Raw genomic sequence first — 20,537 nt, 5'->3', positions numbered from 1 at the left:
ATAATCATAAACATTTCTATTAAATTTATATAGGCTAAAGGTTTGAACTGGCAAGTGCGAGGATAGGTTTCAGTTCAAACATACCATATACCTAATACTGAAAACCTATTTTCGCGCCAACTTAATTTCACGTTTTATACCTAACACATTTTTTTCACAATTTCGCGATCTAGACTTCTATGCTTCTAATCAACCTATATTTGAAACATTTGCGATGCTATTCGCGATCTTTGCTGGCCGCGACTAAGATACCTTGGTTAACATAGACTTTATTTCCTCTTTACACACATTTCAAAATTAAATTGATTAAGTTAGGACTCTTTAACGCGTACTTTCGTGAACCATTACTGTTGATATGATTGAGTAGTAAGATCAAATGAAAAGCGGAGACGAATTATTTTATAATTACTGTTTACGTTTATTTCAAAGAGTGTGTTACTGCTTGCTATCTAAATTTATATTTATATTTACATATTTACAGTATTCTTTAATCATATTTTGACATGATATTATCAGATTAGGTTTGTCAGATTCTGTGCCAAAGTCTTCTCGACTAATGTCAAGGTAAACTGTTTAGCAAAAAAACTTAGTTGTGTAGTACATGTTAAAAGAATACTAATTTATATTAATATCAGCATTGATAATAATAAATCACTATAGCTTAACTATGTATTGCTATTTCCCCCACAAAGAGTACTTTTACATGAAATGATAGCATACAAAACTTACAAATAGCCAATCCATATGCTGTGGGTTTTTTCGATAATACAGACTTCAAATAGAATTAAATGTGTCTATATCAGACAAAGTTACATTCATTGTTATCGTCAACGAAATTAATTCAATCGGTATAAAATAATCTCAAATAGATTTCATTCCTTTGAAGTATGCCACAATTGCAACAGATTATTTAATCTTCCTTCTGACAACCGTTATCGTTGGTTTAATTAATTAATTTTATCATTCTTTAAGTGCAATAAATGACGGCGTACTTTTCAACTTTGAATGTGATTCTCAATCGAAACAGCGTTTTTTTTTCAAAAGTATCTTCGGATATAATGTACGCTATAATTTTAAAGCATAAACAACCATCCCAAAATCGTTCACGAGGGTTGAGATATCCCTGTAAAACTTCACAGACCCATGTTTGATTCTTTTTCTCCCATACTTAGAAGAAAAAAAATGATGAAATTCCACTTGGTTTCCGGCTTTTTCATCGCGTCATTATCGCAGGAACGTCGTTATGCGTCAAAATTGATGACGTCATATACAATGCGCGCCACAGTTACGCCGCATGTATTGATGTCGTCACGTTATTGTCTAGCGCGTGTGAGCTGTCTTACACCCCCTGTGTAAGATAGAGATATCTTTTCCCTAGCAACCACGGGATTTCCCTGTGAAGTTTGGGAGAAAGTGATATCTCAACCCTCGTGAAAGACTTTGGCCGTCAACCCTCGGCAAGCCTCGGGTTGACCGGCCAAAACTTTCACTCGGGTTGGGATATCCCTGTCCACTTCACAGACCCATGTAAAATTCTATTTAATCTGTAACAACTTGCAGAAAATATGATGCTGTTTCTCCGATGACGTCAAATTAGGCTTAATCAGGAACTTTTGCAATAAACATGTATTATGCACAGGTTTATTGCCATGGATACGCCTATCTGACACGAGAAGATATAAAGAAAAATCTGTCACGTCTTTTTATGGAGACTGCCGTTGAGGAAGAAACCCATACCACATTAGAACTGAAACACCTGGTTCTATTGTAGTCGTATATTTTTATGTGTCTCAGTTTTACCATTAGTGATTTTTATTTAATATTTAAATCCGCGAACGTTAATATTCACGAGCTGGTATTGAAATGGAAATCGCGAAATCTTGAAGTCGCGAAAGAATGTTTGTTTACAGTATGTTGTTATCATAAATACCAATATCTATTTTAATGGTTCAAGCAAAAGGTTCGACATTATAGTATTGTAAAAAAAAAACTTTTATCATATATTTGGTGACTTAATTTTGCGCAATTACTTTCTCGCGGTCTGATAGTCACTTAACATATGCCTGGCACTTTTTCGTGGCCATTAATTTTTGCGATTGTTCGCTTTAGAAATATACTCGAAACTAAAAAGCAGTATCTCAAATAAAACAGCACTACGTCTGAATTCCGTTCTGGATTTTCTAATTTTCCCTTTGATGAGCTATCAGCCATTGCCCTTGTCAAGGATTTATAAGTCTCATATACGTCCTTGCCCTTGTATACGGGATTCGCGATAACGGAAAGTATAAACAAACAAATATCTTGGCAATTTTTATTTAAAAAAAGACGGATTAATGTAATGGAACATGACTGGATAGTTCAAGCAGCTAAAAATATAAACAATATGGTCAATATCAATAACATGACTATTTAAGTGAGATATTTATTGCCATGGCTGTGAGAGATTCGCACCTGGCTGACACGTTACAATGTCGAGCTGTATCTGTGCCGACACGGCTGAGTGACATTCAGACGATATCTCAGCAAACTATCAGGTGCCTATGGGTCCAATCAGCCAGCGATTCGTGTCGATTGATTGGTATTAGTGGTGATTATATCAAAGATATCTTATTTACGTTTTTTAATATTTTATCGGGTATTTTTATTGGTCGTAATCTGTGGAGGAACCATCAGGAATATCACATTAGAATCACCATTAGGCTGATGTGTACAAGTGTTCATACAATTCTGATGGTAAAGAGTGCCCTTAATGCCCTGCTACATATCTGATTGGATTAAAAGATAAACGATTATATGGGTATTAATTCAGACCAGTATGGTATTTGACGGTTGGTACAGGATTTATTCAGTAACCAATGTGATATTTAGTGTTTACTTCAAAAGAAACGTCCCCAATCATGGAATTAAATAATGTATAGGGTAATAGTAGACAAAATATGTTTTCAACTCAAATTACTGCATTTTGTATTATGTTTTATATACAATAAATAATGACGAAATATTTTCTTCTCGGTACAGAATACATAATTACATATTTTGCACACACATTTGAAGTGCACTTATTTAAAAGCATTAAGATATAAATTTACATGTATCAAAGTTAATTATATTTTTGTTTATCGTAGACAGACACCTCTGGTAATGTCACGGCAATACTAATTATTCAACTACAAACAGATCTAAAGAGTAACAACGCCTGACAACAAGGTGTTTTGTGAAAAATATTTATATGCTTGATATTTGTACCAATAAGTTATAATACCAAAAACTTCAACTAGAAACTGTATCCATTTGTAAAATATGTCGTTTATGAAGATTTCGAAAACACATCTCATCAGTCTGTTTAATTGATCACGAATTTCTATATAAATCAAGCTAACAATACCGTGAAACAGGAAATAACAACTGATGAGATAAAACAGCTGGTCGAATAAATTTCAATATGAAGCGCCATTGCTTGGGGTCACGGCTCAGTGCGCTACAATAGAAATAAAATTAACACTGTGATATGGCTAAATCACTTGACATAGGTCGATCAAATAGAGATTTGTACTTCTTGATTGATACTCGTGATGTCGACAAGATAGTAATCTAAATGAAGTTGTGAATATTAGATTATGCCAGCAAACTTTTATTGCTCCATTTCTTTGTTTCCGTCAACTGTAGCAAAATATCAACAAATTAGAATATATTCATTTCGCGTTTAATGTTTCCACTTTTTATGCCTTTTTTATTTGATGTTCTTGCCAGTAGTTATTTTTTCAGGTAGAAATAAGTGGAATAGAGAATATCGAGGACGTAATATCGACAACCGGTATAATTACCTCAGTCAGTGTGAGGATGTCTGAGAGATGACGAGTGTCCATTGTTTTAGCGACAGCGATCGTCATTTCTCACAACATCACAGTCGGTCTGGAGACAGTGGTTCCTGTGACGTCATGGGATTTAACAGCTGGGTTAATTATCTTGTCAGATTCATCATTCAAATGATGTATTTCTTAATTATAGAACGAATAATCATAATTAAAATTGATAATGATATCTGTCTTTTTATGTTCCGCATTTATAAAAACACAGCTGATTAATTAAGGTTATTACAGATAAAATTATCATCAAATTATTTTTTCCTTTCATATTTCATGAAAACTTTAAGAATTATTTTTGTCCACAGCTGTTTCTTATATATACATATATCTTTCTTAACAGTTAATGCATGGGCTATAATTACAATGTCCATTGTATCTTTATTTATTAATGGATCGAACTGGAACTATTTGAATTTATAAAAAATCATTTATAATGCCAATCAAAAAGAAACGTTCCATCTATATGCAAATGTACATTATTTCATTCATGAATTTCTTTCGTTTTATTGAATTAGAGAGGATACTTAACCAAACAAACACTTTTACATACGATTTGGGTTTTTACCCAAATACATATATCTACCAACGTCCGTTTTTGTTTTTCTTTTGTTAACGCTCATATGCTAAAGTATGATTTGTTTTGCGTCAATACATTTTAACTCCAAAGGCACATGATCTATGTCATTAATCGGTTGCAATTTGTGTAGTAAGGCGGCCACGGTGTATAGCTTCACCGGTAAGTGTATCATATTAATCACGTTTAGCGGCCATTGATGCGAAAAAATTATCGCGATCGAGGAACTCAGACAGACATTTCCAAGATACGTTTACTCTTATAAAGTTCACATAATAATAAATTTGGACGGGGTAATCTAAAAAATTAAGCATTTTGTTTAATACATGTTACAGAGCACATGATTTTATGATTTAATCACTGCCGTCAGGGTTCGAACTCGGAACCTTACTAGTCTGAGGATCAACCAGTCGAGCTAAAGAGAAATTAAATGTAGCCGAGAAGTATTTTGCTACTAGTGTTGACAGGGGTTACATAAACATCAAAATCTGTACCTTTAGTATGTTTGTTTGGGTTCCATAACTTATGTCCTTTTTACATTTACATAAAAACTGTCGCTAAGAATGATTAATATGGAATATATACTCTTGCCATTAAGTCGATACAAATGATCACCTTTACACCACCAATACAGCCGATTAATGACAGTAGATGGGTACCCTTGAAGCATACAGCTGGAGACGAATAGCATAACCACACAGCGGGTCACATTTCCCAGACGTGTAGGTTAGTCAATCATCTTACTGCCTCTATGACAAAGCGGGAACAAAAACTACTGAGGTCATTGATCCCGGGTCTGACGATATACATAATATATACTTTTATGTTTATGTAGTTATAATCAAAAGTGCACATTTCAATTAATTAAAAGCATTTTTGGAGGATACTTTAACCTCTGCAGGTCATCTTAGTGACCATCTATTACTAAGTAGTGGAATTTTTATTCAAGCACGTGCCATATTTGTAATACGGAGGTTAAAGTTTATTATCGCAAAAAAAAAAAAAAATTTTTTTTTTTAAACTAACAAACAAACAAACAAGCGTCTCATAATATTATGTTGGTTTCAAACTCGCGATCTTTTTACTCTGACTTTATAAAAACGATAATAAATCGTGCAACATTTATTTTTGCATAAAGATAATGACAACTTCATGAGGATCGTGAAACACGTTAATATAAAATCATCCCTAAAACCGTGTCGTTTGCAGTAGTTTATTCTTCTTTATGCAAACTTGAACAGACTTCTTTAAAGTGATCACCTGAGTATGTGTACCACATCACCATTCTAGTACACACGTGTTGTACTATTTAACTCTCATTATTAGGTACCATATCACCACTCTAGCACACACGTGTTGTACTATTTAACTCTCATTATTAGGTACCATATCACCACTCTAGCACACACGTGTTGTACTATTTAACTCTCATTATTAGGTACCATATCACCACTCTAGCACACACGTGTTGTACTATTTAACTCTCATTATTAGGTACCATATCACCACTCTAGCACACACGTGTTGTACTATTTAACTCTCGTTATTAGGTACCATATCACCACTCTAGTATACACGAGTTGTACTATTTAACTCTCATTATTAGGTACCATATCACCACTCTAGCACACACGTGTTGTACTATTTAACTTTCATTATCATTATTAGGTACCATATCACCACTCTAGCACACACGTGTTGTACTATTTAACTCTCATTATTAGGTACCATATCACTACTCTAGCACACACGTGTTGTACTATTTAACTCTCATTATTAGGTACCATATCACTACTCTAGCACACACGTGTTGTACTATTTAACTCTCATTATTAGGTACCATATCACCACTCTAGCACACACGTGTTGTACTATTTAACTCTCATTATTAGGTACCATATCACCACTCTAGCACACACGTGTTGTACTATTTAACTCTCATTATTAGGTACCATATCACCACTCTAGCACACACGTGTTGTACTATTTAACTCTCATTATTAGGTACCATATCACCACTCTAGCACACACGTGTTGTACTATTTAACTCTCATTATTAGGTACCATATCACCACTCTAGCACACACACACGTGTTGTACTATTTAACTCTCATTATTAGGTACCATATCACCACTCTAGCACACACGTGTTGTACTATTTAACTCTCATTATTAGGTACCATATCACCACTCTAGCACACACGTGTTGTACTATTTAACTCTCATTATTAGGTACCATATCACCACTCTAGCACACACGTGTTGTACTATTTAACTCTCGCTATTAGGTACCATATCACCAATCTATCACACACGTGTCGTACTATCTAACTCTCATAATTAGGTACCATATCACCACTCTAGCACACACGTGTTGTACTATTTAACTCTCATTATTAGGTACCATATCACCACTCTAGCACACACGTGTTGTACTATTTAACTCTCATTATTAGGGACAACACCGTCGTGTCAATGTCTTTTTTACGACAGCAGGCACACCACAGCGGAGTCAGGAGTATTGTCTAAATGACGTTCTGCAAAAGGCCAATTAGAGTACTGTAATAACTATTGAACACTTACATAGACAGTCTACGGCAATTCACATTAACCTCTGTCCTCAAAGCCTAGATTTCTTTGGTGTGTTTTTCTCTCTCTCTCTTTTTTGTTTTTTGTTTTTGTGTGTGGCTTATTTCTTTTTACATCAGTTGTGATTTAGTTCTAAATGTTGAAGATAGTGTACCGTAAGGTTCACTGTTTTGACTTACATTTTTTGTTTTAGATTTCTTATTTTAAAATATGAATATTCATTTCAACATTTAAAGTATTGCAGTTCAGTTTAGTTCACTTACTTATATTTCCGTGTGCAAATGCATCAAATGCAACTAAGATCAGCAAAAAACTGTACATGTGATACTGTTCAGTTGTTAATATTCGCAAGGATTTCAAGTTTGCTAAATTCGCGAAAATTAATATCTCGATTATTGATCATAATAATGGTTTTACATATCAGAGCCCGTCGTGTGAATGACGATTTCAAAGGCTATAAATGCCCCTGTGAAAAGGTTCTAAACAGTTCATCGCAAAATTCAACATCGATGCAGTAACCATTATCCCAAGTCGATTACACTTGGAGAAAAATGAATGTATTGATAGTCTATAAATACAACACGAGAATTGAATAATGTGTTTCGTATAAGTTTGTGTTTTCCGTTTACTTTTCACCAATTATTTGGAGTGATTTAATTTCATGATTTAGGGTAGAATGATTTGATGATGTCATCAGTGACGTCATTATCTTTTATTATGAAATTGGGGCTGTAGTGAAACATGCCAACAAATGGTGATGAAATAAATTTTGTAATTACTTACTCTATACTTTAAAATTGTAATTAAAAATTAGCAGTTTAAAGCCGAGTCACATGTTTTCTGAAACACGCTGCCTTATACCACCCATCTGTTTATGTTCGAGGCGATAAAGGGATAAGCGAAATCTAATCGAACCAGAAAAAAACTTGCAGTTACGAACGCACCTTATAATGGGATACTATAAATAATTCCACAATACGACATGTATGAAAGAAAACAGAGTTAAAAATATTATTAATTCACCAGATGTCCTTATTTGAATAAGGTTTTTTCCAAATTTTATAATCAGTTTAACATAAGCTTTTCACACATTCCTGCAGACTATGTCTTAAAGGCACGTCAATACAATAGTCGTTTATAGGTCAAAGATTAACGATTTATATTCGTGGCTGTTACATTCCAAGGAGAAAGTCACAATGGTGCATTAAAGATGCTACACCGCTGACATTTTTTTCTAAATTAAAAAACAGGAGTAGACGAATTAGTAAGGTTACTCACCTTACACCATTGTCACAATTGAAAGGTTTGAGCATCTTATTTTGCTTCAAGGTGAAAATATTGAAATTAATTAATTTCGTCCCGAAAAAGTCCATGGCTCTATGCCATACTTGGAATGAAGTACTGAATGCACTTAAAGCAAAACAAAATACAGTATTTTTGTGTTAATTTACATAATTAAACAACAATCATATTCAAACAATGAGTACGTGTATGCTCTGTCGGCGGTGAAGCATCTTTAAAAATAGTATAATATACATTCCGCTAATCATAATGGAATATAGTATATTTACTGTATCATTTAAGCCTGGTTAATTTAAGGAAATCCCCGAGGAAATACAAAAAAGAGTCAAGTTATAATTGTCATACCCACGTATCAAGAGGGAACTTTTAATGTGCGATTCACCACCCACCAAAAGATACCAATAGTCTGAGAATTACAATACTTTAATGTACAGTTTTTTTTAACATTTGTAGTTTTAAAATATCGAAATAATTGTAAATCAAGAATTACTTTTTTTTCAAAAGTCATATACAACTGTACCGTATTACCGTACACATTAAAGGGTATGTTGATATACATATCTATGGTGTACCCAAAAGGAAACCACCGACGTATGACCAGTATATAAATGGAAGCTGTAATACGAAGGTCTGGATTCATGACTTAGTGGTGGGGAGCTTAACAACCAGTCGTCATCAGTCAGTCATATTCCATTCAATTTGAATTAAACATGATTCATTTTAAGTGTATAAAAAGTTCTTATAGATATAAATATAAACTTTACATCGATTGCGAAACAAGTTATACAACTTATACAAATTACTTTCGATGGCCCGAATGAAAGCGCGCGAAGTCTTAGAGTGTGAGGAAACCAGAGTGCCCGAGGAAAACCACCGTGATGACCCCTGAACTTTTCACGTCCGTGCCGGGGAACGAGCCCCGGCCAGCTAGGTGAAAGGCGAGTTGCATAACCACTACACCACCCGATCACCCAAGGTTCTTAGAACTTAGTGAAAACGTTGAGGGAGGCTAACAGTGTATTGTAAAGCAAACTAAGTAGAAACAATGTCTATATTAATTATATAGCTACCTATATAGTCTGCCTGCTTATCTTCAACTTTGCGCATGTTGCAGTAGTGTCAGTATACGTAGTGTCAGTAGTGTCTAGTTTCCTTTTGGTGTTAACACCAACGTCGTCTTCTTATTAACAATACATTGTGTATTATCATTTAGCTAACTTTGCCTAGTATCGTTAACGTCCCTTAGCTCGAATATGGCGGAACACAGTACAGACATGTGTGGCGGCTCGGTAACATAGGTACGATTTTTAACATTCAGAATCAACGGAACGAGTTGAAACTTCAGTCAAGGACAGTACTCCTGTGATTCAGCAAACTGGTACTGTAAAAACATTTCTATCTCCGTCTATTTGGTCAAAAAATGTTGAGATCCCATATTTACCTGTAATTACTAGCTCACCATTGACTGTATATGCACGTGAGGTGAAGTTGTGAATACATTTTGTGTGGTGTATACTGACCCTACATCAGTTATTAAACTTGTAATATGTGAATAAGACACTTTATATTACAATACCAGTAAGAACATTTAATGGGAAAGAAGAAGAATAAAATACAGTTTAAGTGCTAAAATTGACCAATCAAACAGAAGCAGGTGGTCTTATTTACAGAGGTGGTTTGCTTAGGTAGGTTTGACTGTATGATATTCCCTGGCTATAATTTTGGGACAGATAAAAAACTCTATATATTCTCAACACTGTTTCCATATTTGTTCATTTCGGTTTTAGGACTTCTTTTGTTTTGTTGTTGCATGATCAAGATTAATCAACAGTGTCAAATTTTCAAAAAATTAATAATAAGATCTATTCACATACATGTATTTACATGTTCTTTTAATCATTTGTTACTTGTACATTTCTGTATTTAAACTGTGATTATCATTTGGAGAAAATAAATGTCATTGAAATACACTGTATTTTGAAAATATGAAAGCAATACAGGGAAAGAAAACAGAAAACTAATTAACAATAACAACTAACAATATTTTTGTTTCGTTAAATATAAATGTTACAATGTTGCAATTGAAAATGTATACAATTAGTACATTATGAAATAGTATAAAGTGATATGGATAAACAGAGAAAAGGTTCCTCTTTCCATTGTCAGACATAGATCATTCTTTGATTGGCGCCAACATCCCTCTGGGATCTCTTGTTTTATATATATCATATTGTAGTCTTTGTGAAAATGATGGAACTCTTTGTTTATGGGGAAATATAAATTGAATTACAGGTGATGAGATTGAGAATTTAAGAATTCCTGTTGGAGGAGACCAGTTAACAAGGGAGAGGTTACAAGGGGCAGCGAGTCTACGGTCAGGAGCTCACACTCCCACAGAACGATTGGAGCATATTGTTGAACTATTTCCTACATTACAGGACTTTTTAGAAGTAAATATTTTGAAATATCTCCATGCATATGATCCAGAATATTTTTTGTGAAATGTGGTATTTGAAAACCAAATCGATTAGGAGATTTGTCATACTGTTCTAATTGACATATTAATGTGCAAGTGTCTGTTTTTCATAGGCCTCAAATGTTTTCTTGATTTTTATATCTAAAATAAAAAAATATACAATTCTATCTTGCTAAACCCATGCAAAGTTTCTGGCCAAACATTTATCTGTATTATGGTCATCCTAATATAATTGTCCCGACATATTACCACAAGCCCTCCACCTCTGGGATGCGGGTTCGAATCCCAAGTGGGGCAGTTGCCAGGTACTGACCGCTGGTCGGTGGTTTTTCTCCGGGTACTCCAGCTTTCCTCCAACAACAAACCTGGCACGTCCTCACATGACCCTGGCTGTTAATAGGACGTTAAACTAATAAACCCAAAACCCAATTCTAATTTCTTCAAAGTTTTAAAATGTAAGTATGTTCTTTTGGAAAATTATTTTATATAAGACTTTATTAAGGGAACAAGTCTTAGAAGAGAGGTTACACAACGAGTGATTGTTGGATATGGAATTTCTTTCACACAAGTGACTTATTTTTTAAAAGTCAACAAAAGGCACAAGTTTTGTTATCAATGTGAAATATATTCCATATCCAATAACCATGAGTTGTGTGACCTGTTTCTACCACAATGAAAACATCTACAAGAATGCCAAAACTTGATGTTACAATGAGAAAAAAATAGTTCGCCGAATCGGGTCGAAGTCTCAAACAATCAAAAGGCAGAAGGGTGTTATTCCACTGATATCAATATATTTAACCATCACATTTATACAATGGCCTGAGAGTGGAATAACATGATGTATTGTGGTAGAAAACATTTAATAATTGAAGGAAGATTATTTTCTATTCAAGTCTTAATACGGTTGTATCATGTTTACAGTATTTTCTTTCTTTTCAAAAAGCAGTGTATTATATATGATGTTATTGTTATTAATATGCACCTCTCATGAATAAAAATATATGTTGAAATGTTAGACTGAATCCATTATTCCTTATTGATAATCATCATTCAGAAATAAGACTACCAGGTTGTTATCAATATTTCAAAGAATCGAAGGGAAAAGAACAAAAAAGATACTAAATGTGAAAAAGGTTATAGATATGTACTCTACCATTCACTAATCATGTGGACCTCGTCAACAGCAATACAACAGATCCTGTCACACAAAGGTTTTGATGCTAACAGCTTTCTCACTTTATTATTGCACACCAGAGATTCGGGATGAGAATGACCTGCCTCTGCTAAATTTGTCACATTGTGTAAATGTTCTGATATTTCACCATCAGAGCCAACCTCGAACGTTTTAAATTTAGTCCCGTCTATAAGGAGATGGCCTGCTTTGATGTTTTTACTCGCCAAAGATCGCAACTGATCTTCCATGATCGCCGATATTGGCGTCACAACTAATGTTATAAGGGGACATTGGCTTTGTAGCTTAAAACTCATCATGTAAGGAATAAGCTGGAAAATTAGACTTTTGCCATAACCTGTTGGTAAAATCGCGAGAGTATCTTGTCCACTAAATATATGTTCTAAAACGCACTTCTGTTCCGCTTTCAGATCGAAAGAAACACCGTATTGATTTAATGCCAATTGGCAACACATGTCAAATGTGGGCGTCGCCATCTTTGTTTACCTTACCAACGTGATTAAATTTTTGATTTTTCAGAAAATACATCATATGCATTTTTCTTATAATAAACATTCGTAGAACAATAATTATTATCATTTATTATATGACTGGTGTTTTTGCTGTATTTTGATTGGCCAATACGTTTCTCAGAAGTATTCATCAACTGCGATATCAACCCCGAAATCGGCGGCAAAAAGCACGCGAGGTTACTGGACTCAGTCCAGATACCTCTCGCGAGTCCAGTAACCTGTGTCAAAAATAGATCGAGGAAAACTCCCTTGAAATGTGACGTCATAATCACTTTTGACGTCAAGTCATACCCAAATATAGCGTAACAGGAGTCTCCCTCATTCAATGACGTCGGGATAATCTATTGTGACGTCAATATTATAGTCGGCAACATATACATGTATGGCGGAAGGCAGCAAGTTTACTGCGATCAACGGTGACAACTGCTAACTTCAATTTATGGAAAACTTTCAAGAATGCCAGACGGGCTGTAGTTGATACAATATTCCAGTTCTACCAGTCTAAAACGTTAGCAAGAAGCATTTGGATATATATATATCTACCATATACTTTATGTTATTGCTTTTGTAAACAGAAAGTTTGCAAATATCATCTTGGGTTTTTTTTGTAGATTTTAAAGTATTTTTGAAGAGCCGGGTTAATATCATGTAAGTGTCATATAATAAAACAGTTATCGACCTATTTTCAGGTGGATACGGTGAGTTATCAACCCTCGAAAATGATATAACCCTCGGCCTCCGGCCTCGGGATATATCACTTACTCGGGTTGATAACTCACCGTATCCACCTGAAAATAGGTCGATAATTGTATAATATAAAAGTGATGAGGTAATTTAGAAACGAATGGAACACATTAAGTACGTTTTTTAGATGTACTTTATTATGGGGAATTTTACTTCGTCTGAACCGCATTTACATAAAATCTGCGCATATCAATACGCTCACATCCGAGGGTAATGTCTATTCCCCGAGGAGTTCCGGATCTATTCCCCGAGGAGTTCCGGATGATCTGAGGGTAATATTTATTCCCCGAGGAGTTCCGGATGGGGATAGAGGGTAATCGGGAGTACACCGGCGGTTTTGCCTTTTTTTCCCGACATCGGACAATACGGTCAAAAAATTGTTACACATCATTTACATAAAAAAGGAGGCCGTTCGATTAAAATTTTTAGGGGACCGATGAGGCAGTGAATATATATATCAACCGAACATATAATGCTAATCGGCCTATTATTATATGATGTCCGGGCGATAACCGGCATATTCATCGGACATCGTACGAATATCGCCCGAGTATCTTACGGACAACGAACGATATAGTTGTACCAGGCCGAATGTTGGGCGTTGTAATTGCCGCTCGATTCCCGGTATTAAACGATGCTTGAAGGATATGTTGCCGGTTATGAAAATCTACGGGATACCGGAGAGATTTTACTTAGAGTTAAAATTCTTCGTGCACCTCCCCGATTATGCCTGAAAGGCCGGATACAAGATATGTCCAAGACATATCTGGTGTCCGGCCGGAATCCAGACCAAAATGACTAAAAAACAAAAAGTCAATGTACAATTAATATTGCATAATTTTAATACGGGGCTACATATACTGCATGTACATTAATATGTTCATGTAAGCATATGCACATAAACAATAATTTCACCTCCTGATACAAGTATTCATTTGAAGAGGTTATTGTGAAAGGTCACTGACTTATCGTAGTTCCCTATTTTTTTCGGTGTAGGGCGTTAGAATTGTACCTGCTGCCCCTATTGCATGATCGTAAGAGGCGACTAAATCTAGGATCTTATCTTTTCTTTCTTCCTAATTTACTTTAATCTTCCTAACTTCTCCCTTGACACAACCTCACTTTTGGCCTTTAGTTGAGCGCTCGCTCCTGTGAGGAAGGCTGTGGGTTCTGTCCCCTGGCCGAGACACACCAAAGTCTATAAAAGTGGTAGTTTCTGTTCCTGCTTAGCGCTCAGCATAACGGGAGTGGAACGACTGGTTCGCCCGTTGTCAGTATAATGTGACCGGGTGGGGTGTTTGCTTGGTGTCTTCGATGGCATGCTTCAGTGATATAGCACTATAAAAAGGGCAACAGTTCCACTATACAAGAAGACATAACATGAATATACCGTAGTATCCCAAAACACGCACCTCGCACATGGGAGGCCGTCCTTACATGACCACAGCTGTTAATAGGACGTTAATTAATCAAACAAACAAACAAAATCGGTGTGTATAGCTTGAAATTTTAACTAAAATGTTCCCGTCAGATACCGTCACGGCTTGGATTAAAATTTCATTACGCAGATGTCTGGAACATTTTATCATTCCGGGGACATTAATCTGCAGATAAAAATGTGTTTCCAAGAAAATAAACAATAGCATGAATAGGATAAGTAATATCATAACCACAACACTGAAATCGAAATGCCCACAACACGGATAATGTAGAAGGTGGTAGGGAGAAGTTGGGGTTCACACCTTTAGTGCAAGCCTTTAGCTTTTTTCATTAGTTATCGTAAAACATGCTAGCAGTCTAACGTCAATGACATTTGCAAATAAAGTTTTGCTTGATAGTAGTATCGGTATCGGGTATCAGGGGCAGAGGGGGTTACAAGTTTAATTGTTATAATTTCTGTTCGATTGGTCCTTAGAAGGACTCATTAATTAATGTTTAGTGTATTATCCGACGGAAACATTTTCAGTATATAGTTGTATGAGTGAATGTTGTTTAATGGTTGGATAAACGACGACGTCATGATGAAACAAGGTTTTTACGTATAACGTAAAAGTGAACATGGGACATTTCTATGTAACATGCGGCAATGGATATATCTTTTGTAATTTGCAACTGACATGGGTCATGTTATATATGAAAATGAACAACAGAAAATGTACTTTTATATGCTTTTAGAGCTAACAACACAAGAAAAATCGTTTTAGGTATGAGTACGTCATAAACGTTATGATTAAGGTAGGGCATATTCGCATTTGGGACATTTGCTTTGGACACGGCAAAATCAATGTAATTAAGATACCGATTTATATCTGCATATGATTTCTACCTCAGTTAGTTCTATTGAACATGTACTTTCTATTGATTGTTTATTGTCCATTTATATCGTCTTATTAATACATTTCAACTTAGCTAAAATTATAGTAAAACTGACGGCAATTCTAAGTACCCGCAGAGACTTCCGTTGAACATTACACAGCGAAGCGAACTTCAAAGCCACACAGTCAGCCACAGTATAGCGTTATTTAATTCTTTTTAGTATCACATATGTGTATACATAACAAATGATCTAATACCTTGTTTTGATTCTCGGCCTCATTGAACTATAAATTTGCGCCATTCCTCCCTCGCTTGGTCTTCTATAGCAGTCTCATCTGTTTCATTTGCTTCTTCAAGAAAGATACCATCCTTGATCTTGAACAGGCTGCAAACAAGTATCGTGGATAATATCAGCTTATCCATTGCCCATTTCAAACCTTGTTATTCAAAGAAGTCATATTAAAATTTCAACATGGAAAGAATGGATAATACCCTACCTTTAAATTCAAGTATGAAGATTTCGCTAAATATTAAGAAGTTTACTAAACATTTCTACAAATAGGAGAGAATAACATGTTGTTGACAGTCAGGTTGTACCTAGCAATTGTCGTTAGACCACACAAATATAGAATGTAAACAGGTAATTGTCTCCAAATTGTAACTAAGTCAAATGGCTGGCCAGAAATAACCTTTGTGAGAGCATGTGTACATCAAACGACGTGATACTGTTAGGGACACTGTCCATACATAGTCCTAGGTAGGAGAGCCCAGAAAACATTGATATCAGAAGATAATCCTCCCTCACCTGTCAAATTGATCTAACTAATTTTACTTTGAAGAGAAGAATAACATGTTATTTTATGAATATGACATGGTTTTAACGTCGCTGTTTAAGAGTTACTTCATAATCAGAGAAACATATGTAGCCTTACGAAATGTGATTATTTAAACCAAATCTTCAATACGCTAACGCTGTAAGATTAAGTGTGGCCGTATTATAGATATGGTTAAAATTAGCTTGCCATCTGATGTACAACCCTGTTAGACTGATGTCAGTATCTGTTCATAACAGCAAAGAACATATAGAGCTTTCTATTCCAGAAAAGATGCGCTAAAATATTATTACGCTGACTGTATTTTTGTGGTAATAGCAAATGTCCGTCATCGCGCTAATCTGTTCCAAATCACGTTTGTGCTAGCTAAAATTTCGTTATGCCAAAACAAGAACGTTAGTTATTTTTATCTGTAAAATATTTTGTTCGTGTTCAATAGAGAGTATCAATTACACGTTAGCGAATCTTGCATGAATTACATGATAAAGCACACGTATTTCTGAAAATAAACACTTAATAGTGAATCAGGGCGATCATTAAAGTGTGTTTTTGAAACCTGAAGACAGTTTTCTTTCTTTGGCTTAGAAACACATTTCTATTGTCACATATTTTGACAATTCAGATTTCTGAGAAATGATACTAACTTGTAAGAATGATTGTTAAGAGGTTATAGTCACTCTGTGGTTCTCATACCACTAACCTGTAAGAACTTCTGTTAAGAGGTTAAGATCGCTCTGTGGTAGGTCATTGTAGAACACAAACACTTGTTGTTGTCCCATGTTGTACACCGAACTTTAGCTGTAACCACAGTATATTTTAGCAACAAAAGAACCTGTTATGACATATTATGTCATGATACTTCATAATATGAGATTTTTGTCATAAAAACTTATCATGTGAGGTTTATGTCATGAAACTTAATTATACGAGATATTGGTTGATTAATGCATACGATTATCAATAAGAATTTCACGAAAATGTTTCAAATCAGTTATCCTATTAAGTATAGCTGATTTTGGAACTGCAGATGGAAAGCCAAGTTACAGTAACCGATATCATTTGTGAGCGAGAGTGAAATAAAAACAATAAATTCATACCAAATTACGAATTCAATTTAATACTTTTATTACCTTGAGCCTTTCGGCTCATCGGTTTGATTTTAACTTACATAAATTCTACTTACCAATTAGCTCGTTGTTAAGTGACAGCGATGCCTTTCCATCTGCAGTTCCAAAATCAGCTATACTTAATATCACCTGTTAGTAGTGTTATCAAATACAGCTGAATAAACTTTCCATAAAGCAGGGAGAAAATGTTAATATGTTACACAGTACTGACGAAATTATTTGTGTATGCAAACCTAGACAACTGAGGATGGCTTTACGACTGGTGGTGATAGTACATCCATTTATCAGGAACATTTAATCTTTGTTTCCATTTTCTCCACTAATCAACATTTCTGGAAACGAATTCTACGTTAAATAATTAAAACCAAACTGCTTTGCACCATGGTGTCTTTAACAACAGATAAATATAACAATTTATAGTTTCATACCGGAAAAACCCCAGATATATGCTTCATCAGACGGAACTCATTTTATTTGTATGTTCATTGATAAAGTGGCAGGAATTTCCGCAACTGTTCCAGTGGCTGTTCCAAATGCCTGTCGGAACCAAACGATATAATTCAATTTTAGCCTTATAAATGCCATAAACACTATTAAGGGTAAATTTTAAGCTATGGAAATAATAGTTAAGACTGTAAATATAAGGATTAAAGTCTCTTTCTGGTGGTTCTATCGAAGGGTAAAGTTGAGTAGGGTATCGATATTTGTTTCATGGACCGATTCGCGATCCATTCCAAATATCGATACCCTACACAACTTTATCCTTCGATAGAACCACCAGAAAGAGACTTTAATCCTTAAATGTACACAATTTTCATCACTTCATTCCAAAATAAATTTCATCAGTTCTTTCACAGCCACTGTATCCATAACCCAGAAAAGAATTCACTTTAACAAATCCAGAAGAATGAAGATTAAATCCCAAATGCTGAATTTTCTGCCAAAATGAAATTACAGATGTTCGACATGCTTTTTTCCATATTTTGTATATCCAAATCACTTCATATTCCATAAAAATGACATCAATCAATCAAATTTACATCCCAACACCTTTCAAGAAGATAATTATTTCCTTGGAATACTTTCAAAAAACAACACACTCTTCTTCAACATGATTTCACTATTTTGCGTCCACATTAGGGATTATTTTGTTGTTTGTTTCCTTCTAAACTTCGCTCTAAGGCCTGTGCTGCATGGGAAAAGATTTTTACCCAAATCACTTCAAATTTATGTCCAAAAATCATCACCACTTCATACAGAGCTACATATTGATGGTCCTCCATGTTGAATAGTGAAAACTAAACTGTGTAAATGTTTCAGTGTGAGTACCATATAGTACCTGTGCATGAATCTTTCAAAAAAGCATGCAAATCATGATTCTTGTTCTCCGAGTGAGGTAAATAAATGAATCATGAATAGGTCTCAAGGTTTAAATAGGTAGTAAGGGTTGTGGAATAGTTTAACAATACCCATTGTAATAGTGGAGAGCACCAATGACATTCAGTGCCATGTTTTAAGTATGAGAAACACCTCAACCTGTGGAATAGTCAAGATAATGAATAGTTCTCGGCCCTTACGGGCCTCGAACAATTATTATCTTGACTATTCCACATTTTCGGTGTTTCTCCTATACTTAACAACTCGGATCATAAAAAGATCTCCAATGGATACAATGTAGTGAAGTGTTTGTTTGGTGTATTTTGGGAGACTATTGTATGTTGGTTCCTTGTAATAGTGAAACCTAATGCCTATTTCATATCAAATACAACTATTAAACATACTTAAATAAAACAAAAACAAAATTATTTAAACAAACCAGTCGTCCCCATTCAATAAAGACACCAAATAGCTCACACAACCGATCACATTATACTGACAACGGGCAAACCAGTTGTCACATTAAGGGCAAACCAGTTGTCACATTCTCTTTATGCTAAATGCTTAGCAGGAGCAGAAACTGCCAAGATTATATGTATCTCTGTTTATGACAGAACTCACAGAAGCAAGCTATTAACTCGTGGCCAAAAGTGGGGTAATAATTATTTGTGCATTCAAGTATTTGTGTTTGACTTTTCTATGTGCAGTGATACACATGGTAGACTCCTGTTTGAGTTTCTGTTCTGTCCTTAGACTCCTTGTTTGAGGTTCTGTTTTGTCCGGATGTTTGACTAAAAGATGCTTCAGTCCTGACAATGGTATTTTTTTCATAAACAGCAGACCAATTTTAATGGTATTTTTCTTCAATAACAAATACCATTTTACTTAAAGATAATAATATTAAAAATAATTAATTGCATCCTAAAAACATTCTGTGGCACTATTTTCTATATGGAATAAAGTACTGATTGTGCATGCACCAAATAAAAAATAAAGTATCTGATATTTTTTTTTCTTAATTAGACATATATATACACGATTAAACACAAATTATTGTAAAATTACGAGTCATTTATGCACTATACGACTGTGGAGCACTTTAACCATATTTACTTTTTCATTATTTTGTATATATATGCTGTCATTGTACTCTTGTAAAAGCAATAGATGACAATGTAGGATAGTTTTTATTGAAAACTGTGCATTTCAGAGAATTTATTCACATATCTTATTACATTGTATGCCAAAAAGAAATGTCTGTTTAGGGATACCCGACCGACCCTAATTTTTAACCCCAACTTCTCTACAAAAACAAAATTGAAAGTCAGGATTTCGATCTCAGACTCCGGTTTTGGCCATTATTTTAGAGTGAAAGACATTATCATAAAAATCCTCCTGACCTGCTGACCCTATTTTTTTGCCTAATGTAACCCTAAACAGACGGGTTTTTTTTTTGGCCTTACTTGAATTTTTAAACTGCTTATTTGTTATCAATTCTTATATGCAACATGTGTTTTATTTATATTACTATTTTTTTTACATTGTATGCAGGCTCATTCTCTGAAACTTTGTTAACTGACTCGACTTCAGTTGAAATATATATGCTTTTAAGCATTATATACATGT

At 34.7% G+C, this 20,537-nt stretch overlaps 1 protein-coding gene across 1 annotated transcript; it reads right to left on the bottom strand.

Moving 5' to 3' along the window:
• Positions 1-11,959: 11,959 nt before the first annotated feature.
• On the bottom strand, positions 11,960-12,478 carry LOC138322189 (probable ATP-dependent DNA helicase RecS). The gene has a single exon (XM_069266240.1). It carries the CDS (start codon positions 12,476-12,478, stop codon positions 11,960-11,962), a length of 519 nt encoding a protein of 172 aa, XP_069122341.1.
• Positions 12,479-20,537: the final 8,059 nt, after the last annotated feature.

Source organism: Argopecten irradians, chromosome 4 (assembly GCF_041381155.1).
Source record: "Argopecten irradians isolate NY chromosome 4, Ai_NY, whole genome shotgun sequence".
Classification (NCBI taxonomy): Eukaryota; Metazoa; Mollusca; class Bivalvia; order Pectinida; family Pectinidae; genus Argopecten; species Argopecten irradians.
This window is presented reverse-complemented; position numbering and strand designations above follow the sequence as displayed.